Below are 20,498 nucleotides of genomic sequence, written 5' to 3'. Positions count from 1 at the left end.
GTTGTCGTTGGTCGCTGTGTATCATTATTTTTTTCGTGTTTATCATTTTATACATAAATCAGTCCATTGGTTTTCTCGTTTGAATTGTTATACATTCAGTCATTTAGAACATTTATAGCTGACTTTATGTTATTGGCTATGGCTTTTGCTCATTGTTAAAGTCTGTTCGGTGACATATAGTTATTAACATTTACGCCATTTGGTGGATAGTCGTCTTATGAGCATTCATATCACATCTTCTTATTTTTTTTAATAAACGACGGACGGTCTACGAATTCATAGTTTTGAACAAATAAGATAAACGGGAAGGTAAACTCAAAGAGTAATTGAAAGTTATATACTGTATTGCAGATCTCTGCTACGGTTTTTAAAAGTATTACCTTTGTCAACTATAACTTTAGCCAGTCCTCCCACATGTTGCAGTTCTTTATTGGCAGCATTAACAATAACATCAACATCAAGTTCTGTAATATCCCCCACAACAGTAATTATTGTTTGTCCTGAAGGTATGGTACACCTAGCTGTCTCTTTGTATGTTATTCTTGGTGAGATTGGCTGGGCTTGACCTGTATTCTCCTCATCATCACTATCCTCACCAGTCTGTAATTGTACAACAACTTTGTTCCTTTTCTCCACTTGACTGATTATGGTTTGTCCCTGGTTACTTGTCATATGTCGCACAATGCCAGCTTTTTTCAAGGTATATTTCTTTTTATAAATAGATCTGACTATACCATCAATCTTCTTCTTTGCATCTTTGACTCCATTTGAATTTCCCCGAATAAAAACAAGGATATTATCAATGTTAAGTGCCACATGATCTTTTGCACACTGTTGTTGAAGACTTCTAATTTCTGTTTGGTACTGTTCTTGTAAAAATCTCAACTCTGATCTTGTCAGCTGTATATTTTCTTCATATACTGCATGGCGATAAAAGATGTCACTGACGTTTTCTTTCACTTTTCCTTCGTCTTCTGCTGAAGTTTGATAAATGACAACAGTTTTTGAATCAGTTTTATAAATACAGTAATACAAAATTGGTCTATGACTTCTAATAATATGCAATTTTCCAAGTTAAAAAGACACATTACTCTAGAACAGTAAATGACTAACTGCTAAAATTCAAACTCTGTCTCTCCGTGTTGTGGGCTTTTAGCTTTGTGTATGAGTTTCTCAAAAATTAAGTTGATGCGAACTCAATAAGAGTGCGGAAATGAAAAATATTGTAATTTTCAAAAATATAAAGAGGCATAACTCTAGAACGGTGAGTGATTCGCTGACCAAATTCGAACTCTGTCTGCAAGTTTTGGTTCTTAACATTGTGTATTAGTTTAATAAAATTGGCATGAGGCAAAATTCAGTTAGAGTGCGGAAATACAGAATGAAAGACGGACGCAAATACGGACGGAAGGGTGGACGGAAGAACAGACGGACAGAAAGACGGATAGTCAAGGATAACACTTAACGCGCCCGTTGCTACGGCGGGGCAGAAAAATTTCGGAAAACTGACATTTTCGAGTAATGTTCTATCCTATGGTGACAACTTAGATTAGACGGATGCTAATACTGCTATGAGAACGGAGGGCAAAATTGTAGTCCTCGTATTGGTCTGATATAGAGCGAGTGTGACTACATTTTTACGTTCTACAAATAAAAACAGGATAATATAATTGAAACAGTGACAGTTGCAACTAATCTTTGAACAAACGATTAATTTTGCAAATCGCTTTACATCAAAAAGTTACTATTTTGATCATGAGTCCCTTTCAGTCCCTAACAAACCCTCGCCAAAGATATATCTCTATTTAAAAAAAATATCAGAAAAGACAAGGAGAACTTATATTCAAGTAAGTACTCTCAGCACCATATCTAACATTCTTTATATATAAACAACTGGCGAAAAAAATGTAATATCAAATTCAGCCTTGCTTCTGAAGCTTATCTAATCAATATATTTAACCACATTGAATCACTTACATCAAAGGGTTATTACTAAAAGTGTTTTGAAAAAACATTAGGCTTTTTAATTTACTAGAAGATGTCCGCGAAATCGCGATACAACATGGCAAGTGTTGAAACAAAGAGTGTGGAAACAGTAATAAGATGGACACAGTAAGGATTTGGACACGGTTAATGCATTTAATTCTATTTCTATAAAGAGATGAAAATAAGGAACATAATGCAAAAGACCCCATTCATCTAGGTTGAAAAATAAAAATATTAAATACCCTAAGAAAAGAGTGGCAAAGTGGTTTTTACCCTTTTAACTCAATAACCGTATGGGCTACGTAAAATCCGTTGACATTACCGAAAGGGATCAAAATGAGTAACACAATGAAAAAAATCGACTGAGCATGCGCGAAAGCGTATAAGACATGGGTCGATAACGGTCTCTGAATTTGGATATTGTCTCAAAAATTGGCGTTTTCTGTGGAAAAAAGATTGTTTCAAAGACATATTTAGGAAGTACAAAACACTACATTTATACGTAATATCACAAATTTTTCCGACTTTGAATGGTTTCAGAGGAGTTGCGGCTCAGTGAAATCGGTCTCTTCCTTTAGTAGTATAGATGTCATTGGAATCTCATCTGAATTCCCTCAAGGACGTTTTTTATAACCTAAGCTTTTCTTGTACTTTGTTCATCAGGATCCAATCCGAATGTAAACTCTTGCTTCACGCCAACGATAGCAACACATTGTGTTCACATAAAGACCACGATGTAATATCCCCAAAGCTAGGAAAAGAATTAGTGACTGGCTTGTTGACAATGAGATTTAATTAAATTTGTATAATGTGTGGTCGTAAAAGTTCATCAAAGATACAAGGCTTGTAATTTGGTACTTCAGACGCGCGTTTCGTCTACGTAATACCCCCGTCACACTAGGCCACGATCGCATTACGATCTCTGAAAAAAATGCAAATTTTGACGATCGTGAAGATCGCAGTAAGGTCGTGGTACGGTCGTGGTGAGGTCTTCATGATCGCGATGAGCGTGGACAAACTTTGAACATGTTCAAAACAATCGTGGTGCGGTCGTGGCGAAATCAGGTCGTAGCAGAAGCGTAGTGAGAGCGCAGTAAGGTCGTGGTAAGATCGCAAAGGTCGCTGTAGCATCGTACCGAGAGCGTAGCGAAAGCGCGATTCTAGAAGTTTATGAAGTTTAGAACCAGGCGATTCTAGAAGTCTAGATCTCACAGCGACGTTACTACGACCTCACTACGACCATCACGTTCTCACTGCGACCCAACCACGCTTCTACCACGTTCATACCACGTTGTTAAAGACCATAGTACAATTCTAGCACGCTCATGTCGTCCTCATCACGCTCTTCTTACGACCTGACTACGTTCATACTACGACCATTTCGAGTTCTAGTCATGCTCATTTTCATTGTCACATAAAATATATAAAAATTCTCCAGGTTTAGTTTGAAACATCAATTTCAATTGAACCATGGAAACACAAGACCATGTACATATAGTAATGCTTCTACAATTATTAACACAGATACAAAATCTTAACGACCAGGTCATGATATTGTTATTGAGAGAGCGAAGATGAAGAATAAGAAGAAATTTTAGACGGCGTAGGTCCTGTTGGGTTCGTCTTGGGTTATTAACCGAAAGGAGACTCCAGTTTGGTCATTATGATCAGTTGATGAACGAGTTATGAATCGAGGATGAACTTTCCTTCTTTATTTTTTTGAGAATGCCACCAGAGATGTTCGATGAACTTCTTAACAGAGTTGGTCCAAGAATCAAGAAGACAGATACTCTATTTAGAAGAGCCCTGTCGCCTGGTTCTAAACTTCCCATCACTTTAAGACATTTAGCTACTGGTGACAAGTATTCGACCTTGCAGTATGAATTTAGAGTTGCTCGGAAAACTATAAGCATATTTTTACCCGAGGTTTGCCTAGCAAAAGTTGAAGAATATAAAGATGAGGTGATTTCATGTCCAACTGATCCAAATGATTGGAGGGCTATTGCAGACGAATTTCAGAAGAGATTGAACGTTCCACATGCGTGTGGTGCATTAGATGGCAAATATTTTACTATTAGATGTCCACCTTAAACAGGATCCCGCGGTATGAACGTGGTATGATTGTAGTATGATCGTGGTAAGAGCGTGCTATAATCGCAGTAGAAGTGTGGTAAGATCGTGTTGTAATCGGATAAATCGTGGTATGGTCGTAGTGAGAGCGTGATGAGCGTAGTAAGATCGTGATAATCGTAGTGAGGTCGCAGAATAAGCGTGGTGAGAACGTGGTACAATCGTAGCGGAATCGTTGTAGAAGCGTAATGAGGACGTAGTAGCATCGTGAAAACAACGAAAATTTACATTTTCATGCCGCTCATACCGCGACCTCACCACGATCTGAATTTATTTTAGATCGTGGTGAGCGTGGTGCGATCGTGGTCTAGTGTGACGGGGGCTTAAGACTCACCAGGGGTAAATGATGTCTACACCGCCGCAACATAAACTTAAATGGTTGTGCCTAGAAACTCGCCGGAGTAGGTTCGATAACACCCTAAAACGGCCCCTATTTCTAGCTACAATTTCAAATTAGGATTTATTGACCAATATCACAATGAATCATAGCTATTACAATGACTAGATAGAAAATATGTCTTTTTGTTGGAAATTTACGTACTTGCGTTCTATTCATGATGTCACAAATAGCACTCATTTTGATTTTCAACGAAAATTCAATGAAAACGGGTAAATTTCCAATGATGTTTTGGACAGGAAACATAGAGCGCATGCGTCGACAAAAAAGCTTTTTTAACAAAATGTTTGTTATCACATTTTATATATCTGACTTGAATATTTAGTTTGTCGACGCCTGCGCTCTATGTTTCCTAGGCCTTAATTTGGTTGAAATCTGAACGATTTGGTCAAATTTCGAAAAAATCTCTATTTTTGACCTATTTGGGATGTAAAAAACAACGCTTTAAAACTAAAACTTTGACAAAAAAAGTTCTATTAAACTTTCTCACATGTCTTTTTGTCACTTTAAATATTTATCATCTTGAAACATTAAACTTAATAATCGGGGCCAAATATGACCCTTACCGAACTTACTCCTTTTATCAGCAAGAGTAAGGATCGTTAACTCCTTCAGTAAGAAAGTAAATTGTTCTCCTAAAATGTATGTACTGTATGGTATTGTCTGTGAAACAGAAATCTGAGTAAACGCTATCAATGGCTAAAATTAAATGTCACTCCACCTTGCTTCTCCTGGCATACCGGTATATATGTTGTGAACAAGTTATCATTTTGTACAAAATATAATTTGTACTTTGACTTTGTACCAATTTTAATTTGTACAAAATTCGATTTTAATTCACTTATAATTTGTACAATAATTTATAGTATGGATTTTGTTATAAAAACAAGCATTGATACACACTATAGAATGTTTTAATCAATGAACACATAATAAACCTTATTTACAAAATACACAAATACCCAGATGGAGACAGGAAATGTTATAAGTACAATAGAAATTGGCCCCAGTGGCAATTCTGATAGAATAATAAAAATTGGCCTCAGTAACAATTCTGATAGTATAATAGAACTTGGCCCCAGTGACAATTCTGATAGTATTACAGAAATTGGCCTCAGTGACAATTAGGATGACACTGACGTTGAAACACCAATCATACGTGTCAGGAACCGTGCGCTGTCTGGCCAACAGATCCAAGCCGAATATCTAACCATGAAAACGAAACAGAAATTTTCAAAACTTGCTGTGGAGGATAATGTCATTATACCAATTACTCAGTATGATAGTGCCCTAACTGATCCTCGAAATATCTGATGAGTAATTATAGAATCTGGAGAATTTGGGTACCGCATTGGAAAAACAGTATGAATTTTAACATGATATTTGTCGAGAAATCAGATTTGAGCTGTTAAAGACACATCTTTATTCGAAGCAAAGGTTTCTGAGCTTCAACTTTGGCTATGTGAAGCAGTTAGAAAGCTTTTAAAAACTGGTGGTCGGGGTTTTCTTTCATGTAAATGCAAAGGGGGAGCAGCATTTCTAAATTTAAATATAAAAAGCAAAAGATGTTGCGCAATTCCCTATGCCATTTTTCACTCACATGCTCAAACAAATGACACTGAACTGTTTCTTGTATTTTACAAAATGGTCATTGAATAAAAATATATAATGTGTATCAATACTTTTTTATAAAAAAATCCATACTATAAATTATTGTACAAGTTATAATTGAATTTTGGTCAAATTTTGTATAAATTGTAATTTGTACAAGCACTTTTGTACAAATTACAATTTGTACAAAGTCAAAAGTCAAAATACAAATTATAATATGTACAATTTTTTGTACACATTATAATTTGTACAAAATGATAACTTGTACACAACATATATACTTGTGTATCACAGAAGATAGAACAACAAACTCCTAACTGAGGTAAAACAAGATGTTTGTTCCGTTTAAAAAAATAGGGCTTAGATCAAGTGCTAATAAATAGAAAGAGAAATATCAAGTTTTGGTTATCTTAGCATTAAACCTGAGTTTAGCAATTGTGATTGAGACATGAACAAAAAATCTATAATAAGAAAAGTCGGGAATATTCAAAAAATAATCTTTAAAGTCAATTAAAGACTAGGGCGTTTAAAAAATTGAGTTAAAACCATATCTACATCATTGTATATATTCAAAGCCCTATGAACTAGATTTGAAGTGTGAATGTTAAACCGATTTTTAAATATCGAATAAGTTAAATTTGTGGCATTTTAGTTACTTTTCATTACCTAGCAATTGCCCTTCATTAACGAAATATTAAGGTAGATCATCGGTATATCATGATTTCCTCAGATAGAATTTTCTTATACTTTGCCAAAGTGAAGATTTTACTATGCTTTTTTCAGAAATATAGGTAAAAGTATGGGTCACCGTGCTGTTTTTCAAGCTAAAAGTCGTGCACAATTGCCAAAATTTGCATAGATTGTTCATGAAAAAAGCACATTTTTAAGCATAAAAAGAAATCTATGAGATAGAATTTTGAAATAAAATATGAGAATATAGGTTTTATAATATGCTTTAAGAAAATAAAAAGAAAAAAATGGTGTCACCGAACTTGTTTTCCTGCTACAAGTACAAAGAATTAAAATTTCCCTATCATTCCCGTATAAATTTTTACTAAAGGAGTTATCTCCCCTTAAATGGCTAAGTTGAAAAATTGATTCTAAAAAATACAAATACTTGGTATTTGTTTTAACATTTTGGATAATGCAATAAATCACTAACTTTCTGTATATAAATAAACAGTCTACCCAATAAATTGCAAATCTGTCTCCAAATTTGCAGATTTAAACAAAGAACTAGACTGATTGTGTACAGCGATTGTACAATCCAAGATGGCGGTATACCATGAATCTACCTTAAGAAAATTAGCAGAAACGCTTTCATAGGCAATCTTTTGCAATGATTGAGGATATACCTATTTATAAGTGCATTATATGAATTTTTATTCCGGGGCACCGGAGATCAATCCATATTTTTATTGTAATTCGTGTTGCTCAGCCTTTTGATTTTATGTATTGTTTTATGGACTTGTTTGTCTAATGTCTACCATAATTGGCCGGTTCGACCATGGGGTGATGTGAATATGAGTCGTTCTCTCTAGGATTAACTTTGGGAAACTTGAGCATCCATTGTCACCAATGGTGCAAAGATTTGTCAACTAGTTACGGCATTCTGCTATTAACCATGTCAGATCTCGTCATTTGATGTGAACGGTGACCGCTATTTCCCACATTACTTATTTGTTTGTTATGCTTTGCCTACAACATAATTCTTAAATCAAATCGTAGCAAACGTCAATCAGAGGTCAACTTAAAAGCCCTATGAACTAAGTTTATATATACCGTTTCTGCACATCGATAAAGTAAAAGACCGTACTAAACATTTTCTAAATTCTATATTTCTCAATACAGGTTTGATATGATAAACATTTCTTCGACCTCTAAATACTACCAGATTCATAATGTACATCACATTATATTGAATTACGGAAAATCTTGTGATTCGAATAATATAAAATTTCACGTGAAGTAAATTAACAGAATTAGAGAAAACCGATTATCATAACGATATCAGCACAGAAATTGTGACTACTGTTCTGGTGGTAAAAATAGAAATTTAAAGTAACTTTCAAAAATAAACAGTTTTTGTATAGCTTTGACCTTACGGTAGCTTTTTGTCCTCTTTTATAATAGCTTGACTTGGGTTTAAATTCTTGGTCAGTCAAGATACTTTTTACCATATATAATAATGAGTTTAACAAAACATTTTACAAATTTAAGCACTTAACCAGACGCCTGTGGTGTTTACATACTTAGAAACGCTATGAACTTTATGATCAAAAGAAACATAAAAAAGCATAGACAAATTCATATAAGGTCAATATTGCTTGAGGGAGTTGGAACCTTAGTTAAAAAATGACTTTCTATTTTATTTTATTTTTTGAATGAGGCAGATTGAAATCAACTAAATTTTTTCTCGACAGTTTTATCATACTACTTAAACAAAAACTATCACCGAAGAAGAAAATTATGTTAAAAAGATAGACACATGATGTGTAATTATGAATAAATGGTATAAATTCTTACAAAACATTGTAACTTATTGGATTGTAACAAATAACCTGGAATAATTTCTTATTGTTATTGGTGATGAGAATAAAGGTGAATCTACTTTGAACATGACCTTACATTTAACCTGTCATCTTACTTGGATTTAGAAAATCCGGCTGTTGACATCCTGATGGTTGTGTTGGGCGTTGTTGCAAAATTTGTCCTTGCATGGGCCTACTCTTTGTATCAGAAGAAGCCCTTGGATTTTTTTTCTGTAAAATAAAGAATTGATAATAAAAAATTTTTAAATCTTGAAAAATGTTGGTGCTACATATGAATCATTGTTAACGATACGAAATAAAATTTAGCAAGCTGCACCAGTAAAACAAACATTTATAAAATCTTATACAGAACATTTCCTTAAACTGAGTATTTTTTTCAGCTTTTGAGTTTCTCTATTTCTCCTCGACTTTTTCAGATCACCGTGTTATTACATACTATTGAGACTAGCATTGATACTTCATTCTAATGCAATTTTTTTGTAACAATCTTTTTTTATTGGCTAAAAGTTACAATCAAATCCACAGTTGACATGTCGTAACTAAGGAAGGACCCGTCATTATGAATTGCTTGGATCAACAAATGTTAGATTACTGCAATATTACCGAAAATAAAACAACACCTACCTCAAAATCGCCGTTTTGATGTGATTTTATCCAAATTTGAATCGTAGAAGTAACGTAATAGCCTTCAGCTTTTAAGTTTCATTTGTATGACGTCACGTTTAGCCATGACGTCCTTGCGCCAAAATCATTCATGAAGTTTCAAACTTATACATTTTTTAAGCCCTAACGTATTCTTTCTTTTTGTAATGCATTAGAATCGGAATAACAGTACTGTAGTTGAAGAGTTGCCACCGTCAATTTTTATTTGACTCGCAAATTTCCGTTTTACTGTCTCCGCTACGCGTCGCCAGTAAAAAATGCATTTGCAACTCTTCAACTACAGTTCTGTTATTCCTTAAATGTCATACTACTTTCTGATATTTATCAAATATAATGGTCCTGAGTTTTTAGCTAAAAGTATATTTGTCATGGATTTCTTCTGCTACATAATCTGACTTCGGACTCTGACTTCTTTTGATCTGTGTTTTACTATGTGTTTTGTTGGGGGTTTGTTCATTGTGCATTGGCTAGAGGTATAGTGGGAGATTAAAGATCTCACAAAATATGTTTAAACCCGCTTTGCGCCTCGCCGATTAAAAATAAGGACGTCCTACCCTTTGATAGTCTTATGTGTTGTTTTTAAATTTTCTTTCATTTTTATGTTTCGGAGTGTAGTGTGGCGTCCATTTCGATGAACTAGTAAACACGAAAGACAGGAGACCACCAAAGAAACTTCCGCTTGGGAACGTTTTATGTAAAGTTGTCACAAATTATATTTTCATTTTAATGCAGTTTAAGTACATTAATACAAAGTATATGCAACCCTCTATATATTGAGATAGATCAAAATGTCATCAATCTTTTCAACTGTTTGTGGTCCAGATAAAGTTTGTTTTACCATTTTCTATAATGAGTAATAAAATTCAATGGCATTATAGGTAGCAGTATAAATGTACACTTCGTCCGAGGATTTAATGATGATGGCCTTATCAATTTGTATTATATATAAAAAAAAACTTTGTAATTAAAAAGTGATATTATTTTTCAGGTTAAAATTTTAATTTGCAATTGCATGACATCTTTTTTTCAAGTTATTGGAACATTTTACACATATCTCGTGAAAAGATAATATTTCAAAATATTATTTCATGTTTAATATTCGTGGTAATACAACTGAGATATAATCTACGCTCCGCCCTGAATGGGGACTTTGTGATCTCCTTAACTTCTAAAGAAGAGCTTGCATTCTTCACCTACTATGGGACATTTGGTATATAATAATCAATTTTATTCCGACTTTTTATACAGTCTCTTCAAGAGTCAAAAAAGTATTTGGTCATTTTAAAGCCATGAAAAAACACCACGAAATTTTCCCATTTCACTGAGATTTTTTTGAACCAATGAAAAAAGTCGCAGTAAAGCAAAAGTCAATTTGCTTAATCAATGATTATAAGAATATAATTTGAAAACAAATAAAAATATGTTATAGGTCAACAAATATGACACAAGACTGATTTTTTTAGGTTTAGATAAATGAGCAAAATTGACATAATGAACTTTAAATAATTCTTCCTTGTTTGAAGAAATAATACGTACCCGTTTGTCATTCATTTTTTTTAATTCTTCCAATTGTGTAATAAAATTCGCCTCTTTATCTCTGCTTTCCCTCAGTAACAACTCTTTCTCAAGGGTAATTCTAAAATCAATTTATAGTATACAACTCAGTAATTATAAACCTCACGAAAACTAAATAATAATTCAAAATTTAGTTTCTGGAAGATAATGAAACTAGTTAAGGTTACAAGCCTAGTAAAAGAGAGACAAAATATACCCAAAAAAAACCAATCAATTAAAACTCATTAGTCGAAAATAGACCGACAAAACCACGGCAAACGACGAACCACATCTTTAATAAAGACAAACAAGTCCACAAAACACTACATAGAAAACCTGGACACTGTGATAAATAACCTTCTCGATCGTCAATAGAAGCGATTACTGACTTGCTTTATCAAGGATGTAACACAGGATTATGGAATGAATTCCTTTCAAGTAAATGGATAGTCATAAAGTCATGTTCTATATGTTTCTGACATTGCAGATGTCAATCTTAATTACAATGCTTGAGCAAACTTTAATACAAACAAAGCAAGCAAGCCAACCAAACCTTTAACTTGCTAGCATTAGGATAACAGATGTAAGTCTGCTCATATCTTACATCATAATTCTAGAAATTTACAATGTGGGTCGGTTGAGAACAAAATTTTACGACAAAAGAGATGATTTAAGCTTAGCTGTGAACTTTTTATTTCTATGCAGCTACATTCCAGCAGCGCTTGTATATGGAGTATATATCTCCCAGTTTATACGATATTCCAGATATTGCGTTTGGTTTTATGATTTTTTTTTTATAGACAGTTACTGCTCACAAGGAAGCTATTAAACCAAGAGTTCGAAATGGTGAAGCTGAAATCATCCTTTCGAATATTTTCCGGACGCCATCACGAGTTAATTGACCGTTACATAATATCTGTTCTAGTGATGACGACGGTATGTTTCAATCGTCGTTGCCACAATCCTGTCCTCTTTTTCTCCCGAATGTGACCTACCGAATTAGACGGATGTTACATGTAGAGGAGGATCTGCTTACCCTTCTGGAGTACCTGAGATCACACTCGGTTTTTGGTAGGGTTTGTGTTGCTGAGTCTTTCGTTTTTTTATGTTGTGTTTTTTTATACTGTAATTTGTCTTTTGGTCTTTATCTCGTGTTGCCATGGCGTTGTCAGTTTATTTTTTACTTATGAGTTTGAATGCCCCTTTGGTATCTTTTGTCTCTCATTTAGATGTCTTTATAAGATAAGTTTTTAGAATCGAATTCTTTCAAAGGAACATATGACTGATAATCACAAACCTTTTAAGCTTTTCTTCCCCTTCCTTGCATTTTCTTTCTAATAACTGATATTGATCGTTAGTATTCTTTCTCTTTTGAGTTTCGTCATTCAATTTCACCTCAAGTTCTCTCTTTTCACGATCAATTTTCATTTTCTCATCTTTAATGCTAGCTACCTCTAAGCTTAATGTGTCGACTAAGATTAAAGAAATATATATATATATAAATATATATCAGAAAGCTTATACAGACAGCCGATGTTACTTTCGGAATTTTGGGGCCTCAATCCTTTTTAACTTCGAACAGACAGAATCGTACTTTATTCGGCCTTTTCTAAATCTTTTTATTCAAGCGTCACTGATTTGTCTTTTGAAAACGGAAGGCGCGTCTAACGCTCAATCCTGGTATCTATGATGAGTTTATTTACTAATATGCAAAGGTATTGTTTGTCAAAATATTCATAGAATTGTTTTATAATAGTTTTATTTATATTTTTATTCAAAATGCAAAACAATTTGCAAATAAATGTGATTATATAAATTAAATGATTTCGGTCTAGTATAGAATATGATCAATCTTTATGTGGATTTATGGGTATTCAAATCGAACATTCATTTTAAATTCTTTATAAATATAAAGCAGACGACTAAATAGCACATCTTTGTTTGATAGACATTTATTTTAGAAGACACCAACAGACTTTCTATGCTTTGGAGTGTTAAATGTTTTTGATTTTTTTTTGCAATCTAATCCTTTCATGTTGTCACCCTCCCCCCCCCCCCCCCTCCCCCTATCACTGTCAAAACCGTGTCATTTATCATGTTTTTCAATTTTTTGAAGACGAATTCTATATCCCTGATAAGTTCTTCTCTCCATGTATTATCGTTGAACCAGAATTGGTGCATAGGTTTCATCGTAGTTCAATTTGCACAGTTCAAAACTTGAGACTTTTAGTCAATAAACGACAAAAATGTAAAAAATTTGGGAATTTATTTTCGTATAGAAAACACATACCCTGTATTTCTTTTGCGTTTCCAACATCGTTGTAGAATAACTTCTCTTGATGAAGAAGATTAAATATCAGGTTCTTTGTTCCAGCAATATTTACACCTGACTTGGTTGTCTCAAGAAAAAGCAACTTATTGTTTTGTTTATTTGTTATTTCAATAAAAGCGTAGCTATCGCAAAACTGCTTTCCATGATAGGGTGATTTGGAAAACCCTGCTGTCAAAAAGTTTTCATAGACAATTGCTTTTAATGTATCTGTGTCGATTTTTGTTTTGCTAAAGAAATAGAGATGGGTACTATCAACTGTCCAGACTACTGGAAGATGTTCCTTTTGAAGAATTTCATTGAAAAGTTCGGAAGTCTCTTTAGAGATCAACAGTTTCAGAGTCAGTGGATCAAAGAGTAATTTTTCGTTGAACAAATCTGATAACAACTTGTGTACTTCTTTTTCTGCTTTGTTTATCGTGACATCTCTCCCTTTTAAATACACACTGGAAGTTTCTTCTTGCAGACGAAAGACAACAGCAGAAAAAGTTTTACTGAGTGTTTCAGTAATTCCAAAACACTTGACAGCTTCAATTTTCCACTTATCTCCTAGTTTTACAACTTTGGTGGCAGTAACTCGATTGATTTCGTCAATTTGTTTAGTGATCAAAGACTTCATTTGCTCAAATCCTACTACGAATATATTGGTTTCGTCTCGCATAAGGTCAATGGTTTGTTCTTTTAATTCCTTTTTGAAAAGCTCCTCTACTAAGCTTGATGTAAACTCTAATCTTTGAATAGGTTTCATAACAATATCATCAGTTTCCCTAGCTAAAGCTCTCTCAATTTCAGTAAATATATCTTCACCTTTCAGTGACTTTACTTTTATTTCTAGAAGTTCTTCTGCCGAGTTTATGCTTTCAACTATTGAACTCTCCAAATTGCGAATTATTTTCTGTACTGTTGACACATGATGTGTAATTAAAAACTGCATTTTTGATGGAATAAGAAATCCAGAAGTGTTGTCCAAAACTTCGTTGCTGGAACATACTTTGATACGAAAGTTCTTCCATGGAGGTTTCCAAGTAAAATTATACTTATCATCTGTGGAATATAAAAAAATAAAGATTCTCGATAAAGTATTAAATGAAAGTCATGCAGGTTTTTTTTATAGAAGTCATTGTTGTAAGGAAGCTAGCTACCTTATAACTAAATTAGAACTTTCGTAAAGATATTTGACATTTCCTTTTTTTTGCTCTTATTTAATTATTTACTGTTCCTGGTTTTTTTTCAGAGGATATTTACAGTGTCTTTGTATATAATAAAACTAATAGTACCGAATCATTTACAATAACGATAAATGAAATAAACATTTTTTGGCGTGAACCCCCTTAGCTTATATATTGGTGAGTTTTGGAAGTGTCTATGGGCTGTTCGATATCCTCGGAATCAAGATTCTTGGAACGTGGCGAAAATGTTCAATCATTTATACAGGAAGTTATTTATGTCTTCGATACGGTCCCTCTATGGATAGGCTACCACGTGAATTGTATATTTCAACAATCGAAGTTCATTTGTAGATTGGAAAGTAAAACAATAAAGACTAGGTTGCAGTCAAAAAATCATTTATATGTTAGAACCTATTTGCCTTTTGACAAAACATATGTGATTTTAATAATGTGAATGTTTATCAAAATAATCAAATATCAAGTATAATGACAACACAATTATATAATTCATGCTTTGAGACGATCCCTGTACGCGGTGTGTGTGTAGTATTTGCATGATACTGCGTGCTGTTGTGAATTGAGACAATAAACCTGGGAATCGTTTATTGATATATAATGTCCCAGAATAAACTGATTATTTCTGAACGTTTATCATTTGATATTTTGTATTTCAATCATAGCATGGGAAAATGTCGGAAAGCATGAAGAAAATTAAGAAAACGATATTTCTGTTAAAAATAGGTCGGAAACACAGTGGTCGGCAATGGCGGATCCAAAAATTTTCATAAGGGGGGGGGGGGGCGCTCAAATCATGCTTCAGTGATTCCCTAAATAATCAAACAAATTTTTCACACAAAAATGAGGGCCCAATCCCCCTGGAAAACTCTCTAAATCCGCCTCAGGTCGGAAAGCAGAAAGATAATCAAACAAAAGTATTTTTCTGTCAAAAATATCTAATTTCATTAATTGATACTACCAGACTAAGAGAATATTCATTATAAAGTTTAAACAAGGACTGAATCTATTCTTAATAGAATATAATTAAAATTGTCATATAAACGTGCATTATGTCTCACAGGTTTGAACAGTCATTACATTTCTAAAAATCATATGCAACGTATGAGCACCAATGAGCAGGGATAATTACCCAAAGTTAGCTAAATATCTAAATTTTAAACGGTCGTGAAAGAAAAAATACTTGCATGGTTTCAATTCACAATGATTTTAAATTCTTGCATCTGACAAAAACGTAATTAATATTTTACAATGATCATAACAAAATTTAATTACTATCATAATGTTAATTATTTTCTACTGGATTTATACGTCTCTGCTTATATTTTAAACTTTGACATTTTCGAAATGCTAATGATTTTTACCAAAGGAAAAATACCACGTGCATGCATAAATATTAATTTCACTCGTAAATGCGAATTTCGCTTTTCTTATCTAAATTCAGGACACGGCAGTAAGAGCTTGACATGTGACTTTCAAGCACGGTCATCATTACTTACGGTATTATGACCACTAGCTGTTTCTATTTTGTTTTCTTTTTTGAGTCACTGTCCTATTATAAACTTTGACATTTTCAAAGGAATAGATTACTTAACTTAGTACTTTATTTGGCCTTTTTAACTTTTTTTATTCTTTGTAGACTTAACTCGCGTCTGGCGTACAACATTTTAATCCTGCATGGTATCTTTTTTATATCTACATGTCTTTATATATATACAAGACTAAATTGAAAACAACGTTCAAACCTATGATTGCGTTGGATAAAAACCGCAATTTTTATACTTGTGCATGCAAAACAAATTTCTTGGTAGAGGGGTCTAAATACAGCACAAACAACATTTTCCAAAAGACCAAAAACGTGAAAAAGAATATTTTAACAAAACGCATTTGACTAACAGGTCGAACAACGGATGTTCTTAAACCCTGCTGACTGCCATGGCGATTGCCAAATAAACGGATCACTAGATGTAACAAAATGAATCTTAATTTTTAATATCATACCAAACAGAAAACAATAAACTTACGGAAAAGATGGTATACCGCAAACAACAGGTGCACCATATCCGGATTTCGACAATTAATGTCTCTTCAGTGATGTTAGGAATCAAAACGGTATTTGGAAGGCCATATAATTTACCTCAATTTAGGATAGACTCTTGAATTTTGAAGAGTCGAAATAGGATGAACGGATCATATAAACCCGAAGGAAAATATAATACAAGCCATAACGAAAAAATATAAACAAGTCTAAATTGAAAACAACGTTCAAACCTATGATTGCGTTGGATAAAAACCGCAATTTTTATACGTGTGCATGCAAAACAAATTAAATTGGTTCTTTTGAGAGTATGTTCAGGTATTCATAAAACTTCTGAAATAAGATATTCTTCAAAACAAAGTTTTCCTGTAGAATATTTGGATTGATTTAAGTAAAATTAGGAAATCCTTTAAATTTGAGATGTTTTCTGAGATCAATATAAGTCTCTATATAAGAGGTTCCAATGAATGCTTGTGTATTACTCTCTAGAAAAATATACGAAACCTTCTTATAAGTTGCATGCCACAAGGTTTCACTTCATTTGGAAATTGGACTTTAAATTTATCTATACAACATCTACCATGAGTACAGACAGCTTCATTAATGAGTTGAGAATAATTGAAGGCATCCATGCACGATACAAAATTTGAAGATATTATAGATAAAATAAATGCATTCAGATTATAAAGCAAACAGAGTGCTTAAATTTATATTGGGATTCATTTGGTTTGTGCAATTTGCATTAAACATCCGGTTTATAGAAACTGGAATTTGCAAAAGGGTTATGAAAAAATGATGTACATTCCCAAGTTATAAATAAAATAGTCGAGCTTTAGAATGTATATTCAAATAGTAGCTGTATATTATACACTTTTCTATTCTCAACTATCCAACATTGCTTTCAACTGACTTGTGCAAGAATCTACACACAATTACATATTTTTTAATAAAGGGGTTTTAACATCAGCATTATCTTATTCTAATCGCAGTCAATTATTTCAATTTAAAGGGAAACAAACATTCAGCAACAATTTTCTTGTGACCAGTCAGCGGTCTTTGGTTCACGTGTTGCTTTTCTTTTTTCAAAGAAAGCAACTTGTTTTAAGTGTCGTACGTTCGATGCCTTTTCAGGATTACCTTTATCACAAACACCCAAGACCTAAACATTTGAAAGCCAGGGATTCGTAAATACGCTGCAACATTAGGAGCTTTATAACGATTATGTTTGATAATGCACATGTTATATGGTGTTAATATTTATATCAATATAGTTCTAAAAGAGCATATTTTTGCATTATTATACGGAATTTAGATCGGGTAAGCCACTTGTTTTTTGTTTATTAATTAAGGTGACCAAGTACTTTACGTGTTCATTTTAAATAGTCCACAAGAATTATTGAACTCATCGCAATATAGGCCTTTTGAGCTAAAGTGACGTTAAGCAAATATAAATCAATCAGTATCATTAGATTTGATTTTGATTTTTGGTGTTTTAACGCCACTTTTAAGCACCTCTTTTGGGCTATTTCGTGGCGGCCAGTTTTTATTGGTGGAGGAAGCCGGAGTGCCCGGAGAAAACCACCGACCTTCGATAGGAAAACTGACTATCCTAGTCAATTAAGATTGCAGTCGAGTGCACCCGCACGAGCGGGGTTCGAACTCACAACCTCAGTGTTGACTGGCTAGTGATTACAGTAGTAACTACTTAGACCACTCGGCCACCGAGGCCCCAGTATCATTAGAAGCTAACTCTATAAATTTTTCATTTTTGTCATATCTATTTTATACTAGTGTACCTAAACTAGGTCTGTTGTGCGATGCAGAAACATAGCAAACAACTAAATAATCGGAAAGTCGACTTAGCGGAGTTAAAGGACGTCATTTAAGACTAATTATGAACATCAGATGGTCATACCTAATTTTTAAGAACTATCGAAAAAAAAAACAGTTATGATCATCTTTGCGGAAAAGATGGTATACCGCAAACATGAGGTGCAAAAATTTGTACACCATATCCGGATTTCGACAATATATATATATGTGTGTCATTTATTAAGAATGGGTAACAACCGACATATGACAAAGTATTGACATGGACACAAAATAGGATATTGCAGCAAGGAAATCAAAAATGCACATTGAGAAAATACGCACATCTAAAGAGATAAAAAGACATGGTTACACCTTGAATCAGATGGAGAAAATGGCAAACTAAAGATCTGGTAGGATGCTCTTGTTGAAGCTTTATGTGTTTAAGAACACGAAAAGGGCTGGGAAAATAAGTAAATTTAAAGTTTGTTTTATAAGCTCCTCTTAACTAGAAAATGATTTATGCTATTAGATATTTACTCCCTTCATCAGATGGAACTCAAGTTATTGCCACTGTTTGGCCATAAAGAATTGAAATTCAAAATGTTTGTCAATCAATCAAATAACCCCATTCACGTATATGCCAAAATTGATCTTTCAGATATCAATCGAGTTTTAAGCCATCATTGCTTCCAATATATATGTTATATTTGGTCTAAACATATCTGCACATGTTTGTCCGCCAAAAGTTTTCAAACGATTGTATCTCAAAAACAAACACATAGGCCTATCTATATTTCAAAATAATTAGATCTAAAAATGTTTCAATAGAAATTTCAGATTTGATACTGAAAAAGACCATTTATAAACATGTTATTTTTAATGTTAGCAACATACATCCCTGAAACATATATATAATTTCTATAAATATAAATTAACTTTTGTCTTACCGATCTGAGGTATCCATTTTTCCCAATCTGTGCCACATGCATCATTGTCTGTGACAGATCCTGACATTATCTTTGTATGATTGTACTATGTTAAAAGGAGAATAAAGAATCAAACTATTCATTAACTGACACTAATTGTATTTATCAGCTAGTTGTATTTAAATTCTTACAATTAAGTGTGTGTATGCTGGAAATATATGATCGTCGTCAACCAATGCACGTTAATTTGTATAAAAAAAGTTTCAGATATAACCAATCCATAAAGAGAAAGGGCCAATTTTTCCAGTATTTATTTTATTCATACGATCAAAATCAGAAAGGTGGTAAAATCTTCTGTAATTCGAATGGTAAATAGTCTGTAAATGATACTTTATGTGCATTGTTGTCCCTATTTTTCAGCATATTTCCAAATATGTTTTAAAAGTTTAAAAATTAATCTTTTGAAACAAATATTTTTTGGAACAATGAAAGTTAAACGTGTGGTCTGTTGTATTATAAAACATTATAATAAAATCATTATTCAAAATTCAACATTCATTAATTACATCCCAGCTCCTTTGTTCCACCAGGGGTGATCCGGCTCCGGATCACCCCTACCAGATTACCCTAGCTTGAATTTCTTTGTTTTGCATGCTTTCCTTTGTTCTGTAATATTTTGGCGGGAATGTCAAATTTATACTAAAACTTAGAAATATTTATACGGAAAATACTAACTATGGTATACTATGGTTGAAAAATTCAGTGTCTATGCTGGGAATCGAACTCAAGACCTTTAGCATATAGACCCACGAGTCATACTCTTGCACCAGCACGACTGGATACAAATCAATGTTAATTTAACATATTTAAACATATTGTCCGGGGCTCATAAAGGGTATATACTATATAGTAATATATAAAGAATATAATAATGATTGTGTGGCGTTCTAAACTAGATTTTATGAAGCGTAAATGGTTTTTTATCTAATCTAGAACAGCTGGAATGTAAAATAGTTATCCCATTCGGACTTGGTGTGTCAGTGTTAGATCACCCTCTGGCCTCCGGTCATCGGGATGATCTTACACTGACACACCGCGTCCTCATGGGATAACTATTACTGAATCATTTCTTTGATAAATATTTATCTCTATTGAACACTTTTCAAGGGGACATGTTCTAGTTATACACATTTACAAAAAATACTCGTGCTATTACACTAGCAAAAATGAAAGTTTTCCAATATATTTATTAATAGTACAGGAAGCGCATATGTCTGTGTGGGTGTTGTTTGTGTCGTGCTGCTCAGCACATGGTT

General features: G+C 33.3%; 1 protein-coding gene across 2 annotated transcripts in view; it reads right to left on the bottom strand.

Annotated features, from left to right (window-relative positions):
• Positions 1-14,269, bottom strand: part of LOC127735520 (protein mono-ADP-ribosyltransferase PARP14-like) — a 46,468-nt gene extending 32,199 nt beyond the window's left edge. Inside the window, exons 1-5 of one of the 2 annotated variants that reach the window (XM_052245703.1) lie at positions 13,184-14,269; positions 12,191-12,365; positions 10,876-10,975; positions 8,772-8,886; positions 381-974 (exon numbers count right to left, since the gene is read on the bottom strand). In XM_052245703.1, coding sequence (XP_052101663.1) covers positions 381-974; positions 8,772-8,886; positions 10,876-10,975; positions 12,191-12,365; positions 13,184-14,156 — 1,957 coding nt within the window. In that variant the 5' untranslated portion in view covers positions 14,157-14,269. Of the gene's footprint in view, positions 1-380; positions 978-8,771; positions 8,887-10,875; positions 10,976-12,190; positions 12,366-13,183 lie in introns of both variants that reach the window. The other variant, XM_052245702.1, reaches the window with a different exon arrangement.
• Between the last annotated feature and the right edge of the window lie 6,229 nt (positions 14,270-20,498).

This window comes from Mytilus californianus, unplaced genomic scaffold (genome assembly GCF_021869535.1).
Source record: "Mytilus californianus isolate M0D057914Y unplaced genomic scaffold, xbMytCali1.0.p SCAF_3, whole genome shotgun sequence".
In the NCBI taxonomy this organism is placed as follows: Eukaryota; Metazoa; Mollusca; class Bivalvia; order Mytilida; family Mytilidae; genus Mytilus; species Mytilus californianus.
This window is presented reverse-complemented; position numbering and strand designations above follow the sequence as displayed.